Source organism: Oryza sativa, chromosome 10 (genome assembly GCF_034140825.1).
Source record: "Oryza sativa Japonica Group chromosome 10, ASM3414082v1".
Classification (NCBI taxonomy): domain Eukaryota; kingdom Viridiplantae; phylum Streptophyta; class Magnoliopsida; order Poales; family Poaceae; genus Oryza; species Oryza sativa.
This window is the reverse complement of record NC_089044.1, coordinates 23,597,740-23,612,185: the sequence shown is the minus strand read 5'-3', so window position 1 is coordinate 23,612,185 and position 14,446 is coordinate 23,597,740. Positions and strand designations below refer to the sequence as shown.

The 14,446-nt window shown below is 47.0% G+C and overlaps 1 protein-coding gene across 2 annotated transcripts; it reads left to right on the top strand.

Moving 5' to 3' along the window:
• The first annotated feature begins 3,783 nt into the window (after positions 1–3,783).
• Positions 3,784–9,517, top strand: LOC4349488 (homeobox-leucine zipper protein ROC3-like). 2 transcript variants are annotated; one of them, NM_001423107.1, is made up of 12 exons: positions 3,784–4,010; positions 4,213–4,485; positions 4,569–4,834; positions 4,965–5,082; positions 5,187–5,375; positions 5,462–5,986; positions 6,080–6,187; positions 6,288–6,503; positions 6,575–6,749; positions 6,900–7,168; positions 7,270–7,365; positions 8,239–9,517. In NM_001423107.1, the coding sequence occupies exons 2-12, from the start codon at positions 4,300–4,302 to the stop codon at positions 8,737–8,739; spliced, it is 2,649 nt and encodes an 882-aa protein (NP_001410036.1). In that variant the 5' UTR covers positions 3,784–4,010; positions 4,213–4,299; the 3' UTR covers positions 8,740–9,517. The 2 variants fall into 2 exon arrangements, with proteins under 2 accessions (NP_001410036.1, NP_001410037.1); NM_001423108.1 differs by lacking the exon at positions 3,784–4,010 and having other exon boundaries at positions 4,102–4,485.
• Positions 9,518–14,446: the final 4,929 nt, after the last annotated feature.

Here is a 14,446-nt window from a genome sequence, read left to right as displayed (position 1 = left end):
TGGTAGTGAATTAGATATGAGGAGTTTCGCTGGCATTTTGCCGAGAGAAGAGGAGAGCTCGATCTACATGCAGGTGGTGGTATGGCCTGGGAGAGGAGCCAGGAAGGAGGCGCAGCGGTGCAGTGAGTCGTGCGGCTTGGGAGATCGAAGACGATGTGATATACTCCCTCAAAATGTTTTTGACACCGTTGACCTTTTAATACGTGTTTGACCATTCGTCTTATTAAAAAAATTTAAATAATTATTTATTCTTTTCATATTATTTGATTCATTATTAAATATACTTTCATGTACACATGTAGTTTTACATATTTTTTATTTTTTTAAAATAAGACGAACAGTTAAACATGTGCTAAAAAGTCAACAATATCAAACATTTTAAAACGGAGGGAGTATATGATGGGGTGGATAAAAACAAGAGCCAGTTAATCTGATAAAATGAATAGAATGTGCGCTGCTTGTGTTTCTTGCATGCATGCGTGTGCCCAATAGCATATTTGTGGTTAACATGCATGCACGGTACGCGTCGGGGCGTACGGACGCAAAGATCACATGGGGCGGAGTAAATACGTGTTTGGGAATAGTCGTAGCGATGGCATGCAATATGGCATGGTGCGCATGCACTAGATAAGCAGTACGTGTACGTGTTGGATGAATAAATAGATCGATCCCGGCCGGCCAGCATGCACCAGTACGTACTACGTACACGGTACACCCCACTGCCCTGCTACACTGCGACCTCACCTAGCTTAAGCTAGCTAGCTCAACTCGATATATAGATTGCCACCACTCCACTCCGCCCGCCCACAGCTAGCTGGCTGCCCCCGAAATGAACTCTATATATCAGCATATATATCATATCGGTCGGTATGCAATTAACTGAATGAACTGGTTGGATTATATGTATGTATATAGCTAAACATTATATAGCATGCATCATCATCGATGATCGATCGAACAAGCTCGAGCTGATCGACCATTAAACACCGTTAGTTCATGGCGACCTCAGCTCTTACATCGTCACCAGCCAGCTGGATGGATCGAGCTAGCTAGCTAGCAACTGCTAGAGGAACATGGTGAAGCAGAAAAGACAAGATAAAACGGAGGGAAACATGCATGACCGGATAATATATTGAACATTTTCTTTAGATAATATATTGGACATATTCCACGAAAAAATCCAAGCAAAGAAAAACATTATTGGCCTCCAATATATATATGCTAGTATATAGTACTTCACACGAAATAAAAGAAAAAACAGCTAGCTAGCTAGCTTGCCATACCATTTTTCAGTTTCCAAACACCTGTCCAGTACGCATGCATGCATGTGCTCTCCCTTCAAACTAGTTTAGAGAAACTCATCATCACAACTATAACAGACTGATCTTCTGGTTTTCTTTGATATATATGTGCGGTCCAAACTCAAATTAATTAAACTGTTCTAGTAGCTCCTCATACTCATGCATCCAGCATGCAGGGGATATAGGAAGCATGAATCAAAAACGGAGGAGGATGGGCCATGCATGCATGCTATCAAACACACACACACAAGTACAACAACCTTGGAGAACATTCTTCCATGGATGATCTAGAGCTAGTAGCTAGCTAGTCGATCGACACATTAAAGTAGTAAATTAAAAATAAACTAATAGTGAAGTACTCCCTCCGTTTCAAAATGTTTGACACCGTTGACTTTTTAGCACATGTTTGACCGTTCGTCTTATTCAAAAAAGTTAGTGAAATATGTAAAACTACATGTGTACATGAAAGTATATTTAACAATGAATCAAATGATATAAAAAGAATAAATAATTACTTAATTTTTTTGGAATAAAACGAATGATCAAACACGTACTAAAAAGTCAGCGGTGTCAAACATTTTGAAACGGAGGGAGCAGTAGTATTAGCTTAGGAGTAGCAACTGTGTTACTGATCCTTAGGAGTAGCAAAATGCATATGGAGGACCATGGCCCGCTTTAATTAGCTAGTTTTCTCTTAAATGTATGTATTAAGAGTCTCGGCCAGTTCTTGTACCCACTGAAATTAACACTTAACGTGCTCTTTTGTTTTCAGCGATTCTGCACTTGTATGTCTTGTATTTTGCTAGCTATGTACAATATAATATACTGTACATATATTTCACACAAACGAACGTGGCATGCTATTCATCAATTGAAGTTATGATCAAAACTATAAAAGTACGTACCTTAATATATACTCCCTCCTTCCAAAATTTTGAGATATATTTCTTTTTCATCAAAAACAAGAAGCAATTAACTCACTCACTATGTGGCAAAACCAATGAATATGCAATCAATAAGTACTAGAATGGCTTCTTTATTTCCGATCAACAATTTCATTTAGCATATAGTGACTAAAAATATAACTCAGATTTTTGGAGAAACCAAAGAATAAAATAGTTCTCAGATTTTTGGAATGAGGGAGTATAATGGCATGCATGTCAGCATGTGTATAATACTTCCCCATCCTAAAAACATACACCATATGTACTAGGAAAACAAATCAACTTTTAGGGATAAATCTGAACATATGCTTGTTCGAATTGGTATCAGAAGTCAATTTTTTTAGACGGAAGGAGTAGCAACTTTTCCACCTTCTCAGTCGTCTCAGTCAGAATCATCTTTTAAATAATTATTTTTCGCTTATTTTCTTGTCACAATCAATCATAACCATCTCTTATTTATTTTCACATATTTCCTTAATCACCACGGATAATTTCAGAAATCCATATATTTGAGGGCATAGGGAGTGGTATTCTTGTTTTTTGAGCGAGGATATGTATACAAGTAAGTATTTTGTAGCAGGAAATTAAACAAATTAAAACTAGCCAGACAAAAAAGGATATAAAAAGGATATCAATGTGGTGATATCTTTGGCAGGAAAGGCATATATGGATATGAATACCCAACACAACACAATCACACATGACATGGGTGTGACTGCCCTATAGCAAAAGTGAAATTAAGCAGAGAGATACGGGCGATGATGCTGGATGATATGGAGCAGTTACTGTTTACTCCTATCCTACCTACAGCTATAGCTGCGTGCCGGGGTTGGGGCTGGCTGTACATACAAATCTTACAAATTAATTGCTGCACGATATGATATGGCCACTCGCACACATGCTGCTCCAGAGACCCCCTCGCGCCGTAACGCGGCTTCGCTACGGACGGCCCAGATCTCTCTTCCTCTCTCTATCTGTTCGTGGCTGGATCGGACGGACGAGATCGACCGCATCGCATGCATGCAGTTGACCTGGTCTCTCTGTCTGTATTTCAGCCGGTGGGTGGGGGAAAAAAAAAAGAAAAGAAAAGAAAAGGAAAAAAAGAGCGGGGATTCGCAGCGTTACGACTTACCCACTGTTGCCGCGCGAGCATTTACTCTGTCAGTCTCACTGTAATCCGCTCTCCTAATTACCGCATTAACTCCCTTCCCTTCCCACCACTACAGTACCCCGCTCCACCCTCTCCCAGTGACACGTGGGTCCCCCCTTTCCTCCGCGCTTTACGTGGGGACCACCCCGCGACTGCCGCGGAGAAGGCGTCGTCGTCGTCGTCACCGGGTCTTCGTCGAGACCCTGACGGGGGAGGGTCGCTGCCTCGTGGGCCCCGCTGGTGCGGATTCAACGGTGGGACCGGGGCGTCAGTGAGCGGGGAGCACGCGCGGCGACGTGAGTGACGTGGTGAGGGCGGAATAAGGGGGGAGGAGGTCAAAGAGCGTCACAGTAGCTACTAGACAAGATAAGCGCCAGCCAAAGCCATCGGTTACTCCTCTTCCTCGCTCGCTCGCTCGCTGCCTTAGCCTTGACCTCCATCGATATTGCAACCATAAAGAGGAGGAGGAAGAGGAGGCGAGAAAGAGAGAGAGATCGTCTTCTTCTCCAGCCAGCCAGCCAGCCGTGATTGATCTCAAGGGGGAAGGCAGCTGCAGGGATCAAGAAGAAGGAGAAGAAGTGATCAAGGAAGGAAGGCCACGGAACAACCGACAGGGTATTTACTCCGGCCATTTACTCCGCTTGTCTCCTTTCACCACCACCTCTCCTCTTCCCTCCTGCTCCGCCGTAGTCCATCTCCATCCTCCAATCTCTTTCTCTTCTTCTTCTCTTCTCTTCTTCTCGGGAGTTAGGAGTGTGTGAGTGATTGACTAGGGCCATGCTCCTTCGTCTTTGATTTTTTTTTCTACTACTGCTAGGCAGGAGGGCGCTGGCCGGATCGCCGGAGAAGGAACCACTAGCTAGCTAGCTAGCTACTCCTATTGAAGATATCGCCGGCCGGACATATGCGCAGGATGTTCGGGGACTGCCAGGTCCTGTCGTCCATGGCCGCCATGGCCGGGGCCGCCTCCTCCGCCGACGCGCTCTTCGCCTCGCCGCTCATCCCCAACCCCGCTCTCGCCGGCTTCATGTCCTCCTCCGCCGCCATGCCCTTCCACCACTTCTCCAACGCCGCCGCCACCTTAATACCTGTAAGCTAATCTCTTCTTTTCTCTTTTCCTTTCTTTCTTTGCATAGCCTCATGACACTAGCTATATACGTGCGTGCGGTGCAGAAGGAGGAGGGGTTGATGGGCGGCCTCCATGTGGCCAAGGACGAGGGGATGGACCTCGAGATGGACATGGAGCTCAGTGGCGGCTCCGGCAGCGCCCACCTCGACGGCCTCCTCAGCTTCGCCGACGTCGACGACGACCACAAGCCGCAGCACAGCGGCCATGACCAGCCGCCCGACGCCGCCCAGCCCAGCGGCGCCGCGGGGGGCAACGCCAAGAAGAAGCGCTACCACCGCCACACGGCGCACCAGATCCAGCAGATGGAGGCGTACGGTTTTCATCTCCATCTTCTTCTTCCTCTTCAATGCCATTGCCAGCCGTTTCGATCGATTCGTCTCCATTAAACCTTGCTGATATTGTGATACTGACAAGTGGCGTGCATGCATCCATCCATGCAGGCTGTTCAAGGAGTGCCCGCATCCGGACGACAAGCAGCGGCTGAAGCTGAGCCAGGAACTGGGCCTCAAACCTCGCCAGGTCAAGTTCTGGTTCCAGAATCGCCGGACCCAGATGAAGGTACTATATATATGCAAATTAATAATTCCATATATACGCTACTGTATTTGCAAATGCAAATGGCAATATGTTCATGATGCATTGGCTGGGTTGAATATGTTCAGGCGCAGCAGGACAGGGCGGACAACGTGATTCTGCGCGCGGAGAACGAGAACCTCAAGAGCGACAACTTCCGCCTCCAGGCCGCCATCCGCAACGTCGTCTGCCCCAACTGCGGCCACGCCGCCGTCCTCGCCGACATGTCCTACGAGGAGCAGCAGCTCCGCATCGAGAACGCCAGGCTCAAAGACGAGGTCGCTAGCTCCCTAAAACCCTACCTACCATTCATTCCCAATTCCCAACACATAATACTCCTCCTATATATGCTTCCTGGCTGCAGCTTGACCGCTTGGCCTGCATCGCCACCCGCTACGGCGGCGGCGGCGGACGGCAGCCGGTGCTGTCGACGTCGGCCCTGAGCTGCATCTCGGCGCCGCCGCCGGTCCTCATGCCACCGCTCGACCTCGACATGAACGTCTACTCGCGGCACTTCGCCGAGCAGGCGCCGGTCATGGGCTGCGGCGACCTCATCCCGCCACCCGTCGTGCCGCAGCACGATGGCGCGGCGGCGTACATGGGCGCCATGATGGCGCCCGTGCAGGAGCAGGACAAGCAGCTGGTGGTCGACCTCGCCGCCACGGCGGCGGACCAGCTCGCCAGGATGTGCCGCGCCGGCGAGCCGCTGTGGGTGCGGCAGCGTGGCGCGGAGGTGATGGCCGTGGAGGAGCACGCGCGGATGTTCAGCTGGCCGGTGGACGGCGCGAAGCAGGGAGACGGCGGCGCGGTGGCGAGGGCGGAGGGGACGCGTGACAACGCGGTGGTCATCATGAACAGCATCAACTTGGTGGACGCCTTCCTCGATGCGGTCAGTGCAGTGCAGTGATACTGCCATTTTCCACTAGTATATGATGCTTCATTTCTAATCATCTGATTAATGTCGATTAATATTGTTTTGCAGAACAAATGGATGGAGCTGTTCCCGTCGATTGTTTGCAAGGCAAGAACAATCCAGATCATAAACCACGGAGCTGCGTCTGGTCACCTCGGCAGTGGAACTCTCCTCTTGGTAATTACTAACTGATTACTACTCCCCTACTACTGATTGATTAGATTAGTTGTTTTTGGGATGGATGGGGACTGAAATGCGCGTGGTACATGGCATGCAGATGCAAGCAGAGGTGCAGTTCTTGTCGCCTCTGGTGGCGGCGCGCGAGGTGGTGTTCTTCCGTTACTGCGTGCACAACGCCGACGAGGGGAGCTGGGCGATCGTGGATTTCCCGGCGGAAGGGTTTGAGGAGGGGCTCCTCCAAGCCTCGGTGGTCAGGTGCCGGCGGCGGCCGTCCGGCTGCATCATCCAGGACATGCCCAATGGATACTCCAGGGTACGTACATACGCTTGCATTGGGTGTTAATTTGAGCATGAACATGAATGGAGGTGACAATGGCAATGCAGGTGGTGTGGGTGGAGCACATGGAGATGGTCGGGGAGGAGAAGCCGCTGCAGCCGGTGTTCAGGGACTACGTCGCCAGCGGCGCCGCCTTCGGGGCCACGCGCTGGCTCTCCATCCTCCAGCGCCAGTGCGAGCGCCTCGCCAGTGAGCTCGCCCGTAACATCGCCGACCTCGGAGGTGCGCATTACCACTAGCTATTTGTAAATTGTGAGAATTCAGAATCCACAGTTTGTGTAGAGTTGTGGATTCTGAATTCTCACAATTCACAAAATCCATCCTGACCATTTATGATATAATCTTCTCGATCCCTTTGTTTCTGATTCACAGTGATCCGCACCCCTGAGGCAAGAACAAATATGATGAAGCTGTCGCAGCGGATGATCACCACTTTCTGTGCTAACATCAGTGCTTCTGGAACCCAATCTTGGACGGCCCTCTCGGATTCAACCCAGGACACTATCAGGGTTACAACTCGGAAGAACACTGAGCCCGGACAGCCCAGCGGTGTCATCCTCACCGCTGTCTCCACAAGCTGGCTTCCTTTTACCCATCAGCAGGTGTTTGAGCTTCTTGCAGATGAACAACAGCGCTGCCAGGTACAATGAAGAGCCATATAATATACTCAGTCCATACTGAAAATTGTTGTTGTTCACCTTATAATTCGTTGTGGTCATGTTTGTTAATTTGCCTTTTGCAGCTTGAGATTTTGTCAAACGGCGGCTCCCTTCATGAGGTGGCACATATTGCAAATGGATCACATCCAAGGAATTGCATCTCTCTTCTTCGCATTAACGTGAGTACCCAATTACCACCTCTCTGAATGATGCCATGTTTTTTCGTCCTTGTAGTAGTTAATTTCCTGATTCAAGAGCATGATCATAATAATTGAAGTGCTTAATGGTGCATAATATCTAGTAGCTTTGATTAAAGAGCAAAATCACGACGACTTAGCTAGCTCTTAAATGATTCTGATCAAGAATATTATGTAGTACTTATTGTCTAGGTTTGTCTAGTTTCTTCCATAGTTGCAGAATTATGGATTACTAATGGTGAGCATGTGAATATCTCCCCCCGTCCTGTAGAGTCCTGAAGGGACATGAAAACATGAGTCAATATGCACACGTTGTGTGTTTATGTCTTATACAGTAAAAACTAGAAAAAGATAGGGAAATTAATTATTGTAGTATAAATTGTAATAGCTCAATGGTAGCAATGGTAGCTACTGAGTTACTGCTGTAACTGCACTCTCTGGTGAAGAACTGTTGTTCAATTCAATAGTTTCAAGCACTCACTGTTTGCTACCAATGCCAAGGACAAGAAATTAACACCGGCTACTTGAACTGTACATGACTCAATATGCCATATTAAATGAGATTTTAGTGGTGTATGCTGGGGCTGTGTGCACATGCATCTCTGAATTTGCTGTCATTACATGGACAGTTTATGTCTGAATCTTTCTTTTTTATTTTCTGATATATATATTAGCCCCTTTTTTTCATATACTACACGTACACCTTGTAATGCTTACAATCATAATGTACCATGCACATAGATCTAGCTCATTTCATAATGAGAGTTGCTTACTTTACTTTTTTCCCTCTGCTGATTGAAACTAGATATATAACAAGAGCTGACCTTTTTCCAATTGATAAAAACTGATGTCCAGGCTGCAAGCAACTCGTCACAGAATGTGGAGCTCCTGCTGCAGGAGAGCAGCACCCACCCTGATGGTGGGAGCCTGGTGGTGTTCGCGACGGTGGACGTGGACGCAATTCAGGTGACGATGAGCGGCGAGGATCCTTCCTACATCCCTCTCCTCCCCCTGGGCTTCGCCATCTTCCCTGCCACCAGCCCATCACCTGCTGCTGCACCCACCATCAGCTCAAGCACCACCACCACCACTGGCAATGGCAATGGCGAAACCAGTAGCACTCCTCCAAGAAACAGCAGCAGCAACAACAACAATGCAGATGAGCTGCTGCCTCCCAATGGCTGCCTCCTCACCGTCGGCATGCAGGTGCTGGCCAGCGCCGTACCTTCTGCCAAGCTCAACCTCTCGAGTGTCACTGCGATCAACAGCCATGTCTGCAACGCCATTCACCAGATCACAGCTGCACTCAAAAGTTCAGCAGGTGGTGCTGGGGGTGAGCCGGCGTCCGATCAGTAGCAAAGGAGACCTGGAGGAGAGGGGATCGGAGCAACATGGGATCAGACACCAAAATGCCTCCCAATTTATTTCGCTAACATCGCAGTTTGTTTTTCTGTTAGCTCTCGGTCTGGCTGGTTCATCAGGTGCAAGGGAGGGTTTGACAAGAAGCCAACACTAACAGCTACTCAAATCTCTCCTCTCTTCCCGCCATATTTCTGCCTCTCAAAATGACGAAAATACCCCCAACCAGCCAACAAGCAAAGCCATGGGGGGCATTTTGATCATTTTGGGAAGCTACTTCTGCTGAGAAAGAAAGAAAGAAAGAAAGGGTCTTGTCAAGCTCTCACTTGCACCAACCAGCTGATTCATGAATTTGCTGACATCAGCTCTGCAGGCATTTTGGTCGTGCATCGGTTTCTTGCTACTCCATCCATCCCTCTTTAGGTTCTTCCTCCCTTTCCTCATCAAAAGTGAGAACTGCATGTGAAGAAGGTTAGCTCCTTGTTTTGAATTTTTGTAATAATAAGATGGAAGAAGAAGACTTGGTAGCTTGAGTGTGTGGTTTGTGTTAAGATCGAGCTAGACTTTGTGTAAGGTTGAAGAAGAAGAAGACATTAAGCAGATTGTTATTAGGAGATGAGATAAGAGAAAGGAGGAGAGGAGAAGTCAAGAGCGAACCAGTTGTGACCCTTCTTCACACTAGAAGGGGGTCTTGGTTCGGGAATTGACTTGTTACCTCTCTGCACTCTTTGTCTGTAACCTTTGCCCTATCTTATTATTACTACTAGTATTGTTCATTTTTTACCTGTCCTTTTGCTACTATGCTGCATTGACTTGCTCTGTTCTTCTGCAATGTATGCTGTGGGGTGGTTGAAGGGGAGTAAATGTGTCCATGGTGGCTTGTGTTTTTTGTGCCAACCTAATATGTGCCCAGCCATGAATGCCCTGCCTTTCTGCTGCTGCATTGCATTTCATTGCCTCATTGCCCATTGCATTGGATCCCTCCTACACTACAATCCTCCTTTCTTCCTTCCTTTGCGTTGCTTGAAATATTCTGACAAGCTACCACTGTGGATCCTGGACCAATTTTTGAGCTGCAATGCAATGCTCTATGCCTCTATGGCAATGCAATGCAAGCATCAGCTGCTGCTTATTTATTCCCCTGTACTATACACGGAGATGCTGTGTCTGTTTGGTTGGTGAGGAGATGCCTCTCATAAATACCAATGGAGGGAGGGACCGGCTGCCCAGCCTCTTCTTCCTCCCTTGCTTGCTAATTTGCTTGCATACTGGACAGCCATGGCATGGCTGGATCTCCCTGTCTACTGGAGTACTACCTCCGTCCCAAAATATAGCTATTTCTAGCACAGTACTTTATCCTAAAATGAAGCTATTTTTCTACCTACCTTCTCCTCTCAACCAATCACAACCATTCTTTTTCACCTACTTTGTCTTTTCAACCAATCATACACCTTCTTCAATCATTCTCATCTACTTTTTTAATACCCGTGCCAACCTCAAAAATGCTTACATTTTAGGACGGAGGAAGTATCTATGAACTACTAGTACTTATTACTACTGTCTTTCTTCTACCCTCCTACCTACGAGTAGATAACTAGATTTGTCCTGTGTTCGTGTACCTAAGCTAGTGTTGTGTTGTTCCTCTGTGTGATCGATATGCATGTGTGTTTGCGTGTGCCATTCATGCTTGCCTAAGCTGGATCAGGAATCCCTATGTCTTTCTAGCTGGGTTCTTGGGGGGTTTTCTGACAATGACAACAGAAAGTGAGAAGGTGTTAGTGTAGTTGTAGCCCCCTGGATGCAAGCTTAATGGCATGATGGACCATGCATCCTCTGATGATGATTGATGAATGGACCATGCAGCATTTGCTAATGTTTTTCTGTGTGCTGTTGAGGGAGACAGCAACTCAACCCAATCATCAACTGATGGCATTTACAAGCATCTGTTTAGTCCTAACAAGCAAGCTGCATTTGAGATGTCACTACACTAATGAGGATGTTAACAAGATGAGCATCTGCCTCCTGTGCCCTACATGGCTGACATAGTAGCTGTTGAGTGAATGGAGGAGGATCTGTAGGTGGCATAGGGCGAGAGACAGGTGACATGCATGGACCATGATGCTGCATCAGCTCCTCTGCCTGGTCTCTCCATGCCAATGCCAATGGCAATGGCAAATGTCTTGCATCCCCATTTCTCTGCTCTCTGCATTTCTCTGCTCCACGCATTGGCTCTCTAGTGTCAGCGTACAGCCTGCCCAGAACATATGAGGTGTCTATCTCCTGCTGGTTCATACTCTCTCTCTATTTTACTTGTTCTTGAGTACTACTAAATTGTGAATTGTAATGGTTTATTATGACATGATGAAGTGGTCGAGTTCAGAGTTCTTTTTGTTTTGCCCAACAGAAAGTTCAGAGTTCTGGCTGTCTGAAATGCTACATTTCGTCTTGTCAAAGTGACAGACACTGGACAGAATGACAAAGGAGAACGATTAAGGGCCTGTTTAGTTCACTGTCGAAACAAGATTTCGGCAATAATAAAAGGGGTGGCTATCAAGCTAGGAAAGTGGATGGGTTTAGAGACAAGGAATTTTATACAGGTTCATGCTTTCTTATTAAAGAAGTAATACCCTACTCCTGTCCGGGGATAATTCCGCCGAGTGTGTTATTGATTGTATGATTGGGAGAAAAAAGAATCGTGCCCCAAGAAGCACACGGACCCTCCTTATATAGGGGAAGGGATCCGTAATACAAGGTACAGTCCATATCCTAACGGAATATGGGATTATAGATAAAATACAATCGTAGCCGACTAGGATCCCGGGTATTTTCTTGACATACAAGTTGAGAACCTACCCCGAGTCCTCATAAAGATATTCTATCTATATTTGGTACCATATATCCGATTAAAGTATAACTGTCATGCAGATATGGGGTATCCATAATCTCCACAGTAGCCCCCGAGACCTTCGCAGTTGACGAAACAACCTTCTCGAAACAAAAACTAGTAGTCCGAGTGCTTCAATTCAACTTGCTCCAGCTTGCCGAGTACTAAAAATCAAAAACTGTGAAGGGCAAAAATAAAACATGGTGCATCGAGTAGATGCACCTAATTAGGTGTAGCCCTTGACTATGTGATTAGTTAAAAAACTAAACATATAGTCAAGCACCGAGTGGTTTTATAGCGAAGCACGCATGGTACTTAGTAAGATACCCAGCCGACTGCTTCTCAACTTGAATATATCAAGGACAAAAAATACAAGAAGGGCCGAGTGACAAACACTCAAAAGGCCCAAAAATAGATATATTTGGTAGGAATCCGAGCAAGAAACTCTTAAAATGATCCACCAAAAATGACAGAAAATTATGGTAATTAATGAGTCTAACAGCCTAGGCTGTGACTCTTACCATAGCCAAAATAAGCATATAACATGCTAGGAGAATGACTACTAATAAACCAGTCATCTCAAATTAACCCAACAGCTCCTGTAGCCTAAAAAAGCTTAAAAAAATGGTATAACACCTTTCTGTCAGGCACCTTTTCATGTGCATCATAATAATTCCAAAGAATTATTGAATCGCGTTAAAAAGGATTTTAACAGCATCGGGCCGTGTCATTGTGAGCACATATTGCCAAAGCAAAAAGCGCCTAAGTCCCTTAGGATCACAACGGGCCACGCTGAAAACATAATTGGGCTGAAGTACTGTACAGGCCTAGGCCCATTAGTACTCCCGATACCCTAAAAATACCGAAGTCCAAACGTCGCTTCGTCTTCCCCGCCGAGACTCTCGCCATTCCCCACTCCGTGCTACAGTACAGAACCGCGCCGACGAAGTTAGGGTTCATCAATCCGCTCCAATCCATCCTCAAAAACTTCACAAAATTTCTCCCCGCATCCACCGCTCCGATTCCCCATCTCTTTTCAGCCGTATCTCGAGCTAAATCAAACCATCTAGTTCACATTCATGGCGGAAGAAAGAGAAAGCTTCGAGAGTCAGTGGGCGCCCTCCGATGTGATGGAAGACAATCTGAAGGAGATGGTGGCGCACGGCTTTCTTCCAGCAAAAGAGATCATCGGGTGGTGATGTCACGCCCCGAGCTAGTCCCGACTGGAATTAGCCCGTGATGCTCCAAATTAACCTGTTAATCGATACCAGTCCCAGGAAACAGTGCTGGTATCACAGGAAGATAGAATATCACAGCAACAGAGGTCTCTTTATTATAGAGTAGGAGTACAGTCATGTTGGGCTGCGGACAGATCCCGAGCTCACAACTGCATTACAAAAGGGAAACGGAAGCCGGGACTTGGACCAAACAACACAGGCGCGACTTGGGAACTAGGCCGAAACCCTAAAACTCATCGTAACCGGCTTGCTCCTGGAAGAACTCCTCATCAGCAGGATCCGCTTCATCTTCATCAGCAACAGGGGGGGAAGTATTTATATAGAGCAAGGGTGAGTACGGGAGTACTCAGCAAGCCAGGGGAAATAAGTGTTTAATACAGGCTTCAAGGAAAGGCTGTTGTTTTCGTAATTGATTTTATTTGAACTCTTTTCTAAAAACATCTAGGTGAGTGCTTCTCAAACGACACGGTTGAGACAGTGCGTCCCGTCCGGTCGGAGTATGTGCAATGTATCAATCTTTAGATCTTAAAACAAGGTTGGCACCCGGCCAACAGCTTTTCAAACGGCCACCCGGGCCAACAACTTTTCAAACGGCCACCCGGGCCTAGCTGATCCCGTCAGCTGCTGATTTTTCAAACATCGAACCCCTTTTCACAACAGTAATTTCACAAGCAGTTGTCAAACAAAACTACGCTAGGAATCACCTCACATCCGCCCATGACCGTGGGCACGGCTGTTCGAACAGTTTGTTAACCTCTGCAGAGGGGGTACACTTTACCCACACGACATTACTAACCCGGATCACCCAGCCCGTGGGGATCAGCCACGTCGGGAGACCTCCAAGCTTTCATGACAAGGCATTTCCAAAGCCGACACAGGCTTACCATATGCCGACGAGAGGGGTCCCAGACCAACAACAGGTTAGGTCCCAGACCATACTGTGCCAGGAAGCCCAGGGGGTCCTCTCCGACACCACCCCGGCGAATCCACATGTCTCTCGGCATCATGGCTCCCCTGATAAGCTAGTTACTCAGCCAGAGGTGTCCCATTCCACCCATGTGGTCGTACTTGTCTTATGTTCGGATGAAATTCCAAGGAATCGGTCCTTAAGTGCGGGAGCGGGAAAACCATACACCCGGTACGTTCCCCGGTCCGCGATTTTAGAAATTCATTTAGTTTGCAAGCACCGACCCAGGTGTCGGGTTTTCCAAGTCTTTTGTAAAACCCAAGTTTTACCCAAGTTGTTTTTTAGATTTTAAGTTTGAAGGCGACCGTCGATACTCGCACAGAGTGCACGAATATCGAGGCGCAACTGGGTGGTTACAAGGGGACATGGTATAACAATTAACAAAGGAAGGATCAAATGCAACAAATTAGGCAGGTCCGCCAATCTGCCTTGCAGACGGGACAACAGATTAAGTGCGATCCTATCAATGCATAATATTTTGCAAGCAATATAATTAAATTTCAAATATAGGCTCAAGATGTTCAAAGGTGGCTTGCCTTGCTCGAGATCTGGAGCTTGATCCTCGAAATCCTCGCACTGCGGGTCTTCGGGCTCCGAAACTACACGCGAAACGGG

Bases quoted from the DNA above. Each gene is read 5' to 3' on its own strand.
- LOC4349488 (NM_001423107.1), top strand. From the start codon at position 4,300: ATGCGCAGGATGTTCGGGGACTGCCAGGTCCTGTCGTCCATGGCCGCC. The intron at 5,376-5,461 runs GTCGCTAGCTCC...TCCTGGCTGCAG, and splicing joins ACGCCAGGCTCAAAGACGAG to CTTGACCGCTTGGCCTGCAT. The intron at 6,750-6,899 runs GTGCGCATTACC...TCTGATTCACAG, and splicing joins TAACATCGCCGACCTCGGAG to TGATCCGCACCCCTGAGGCA.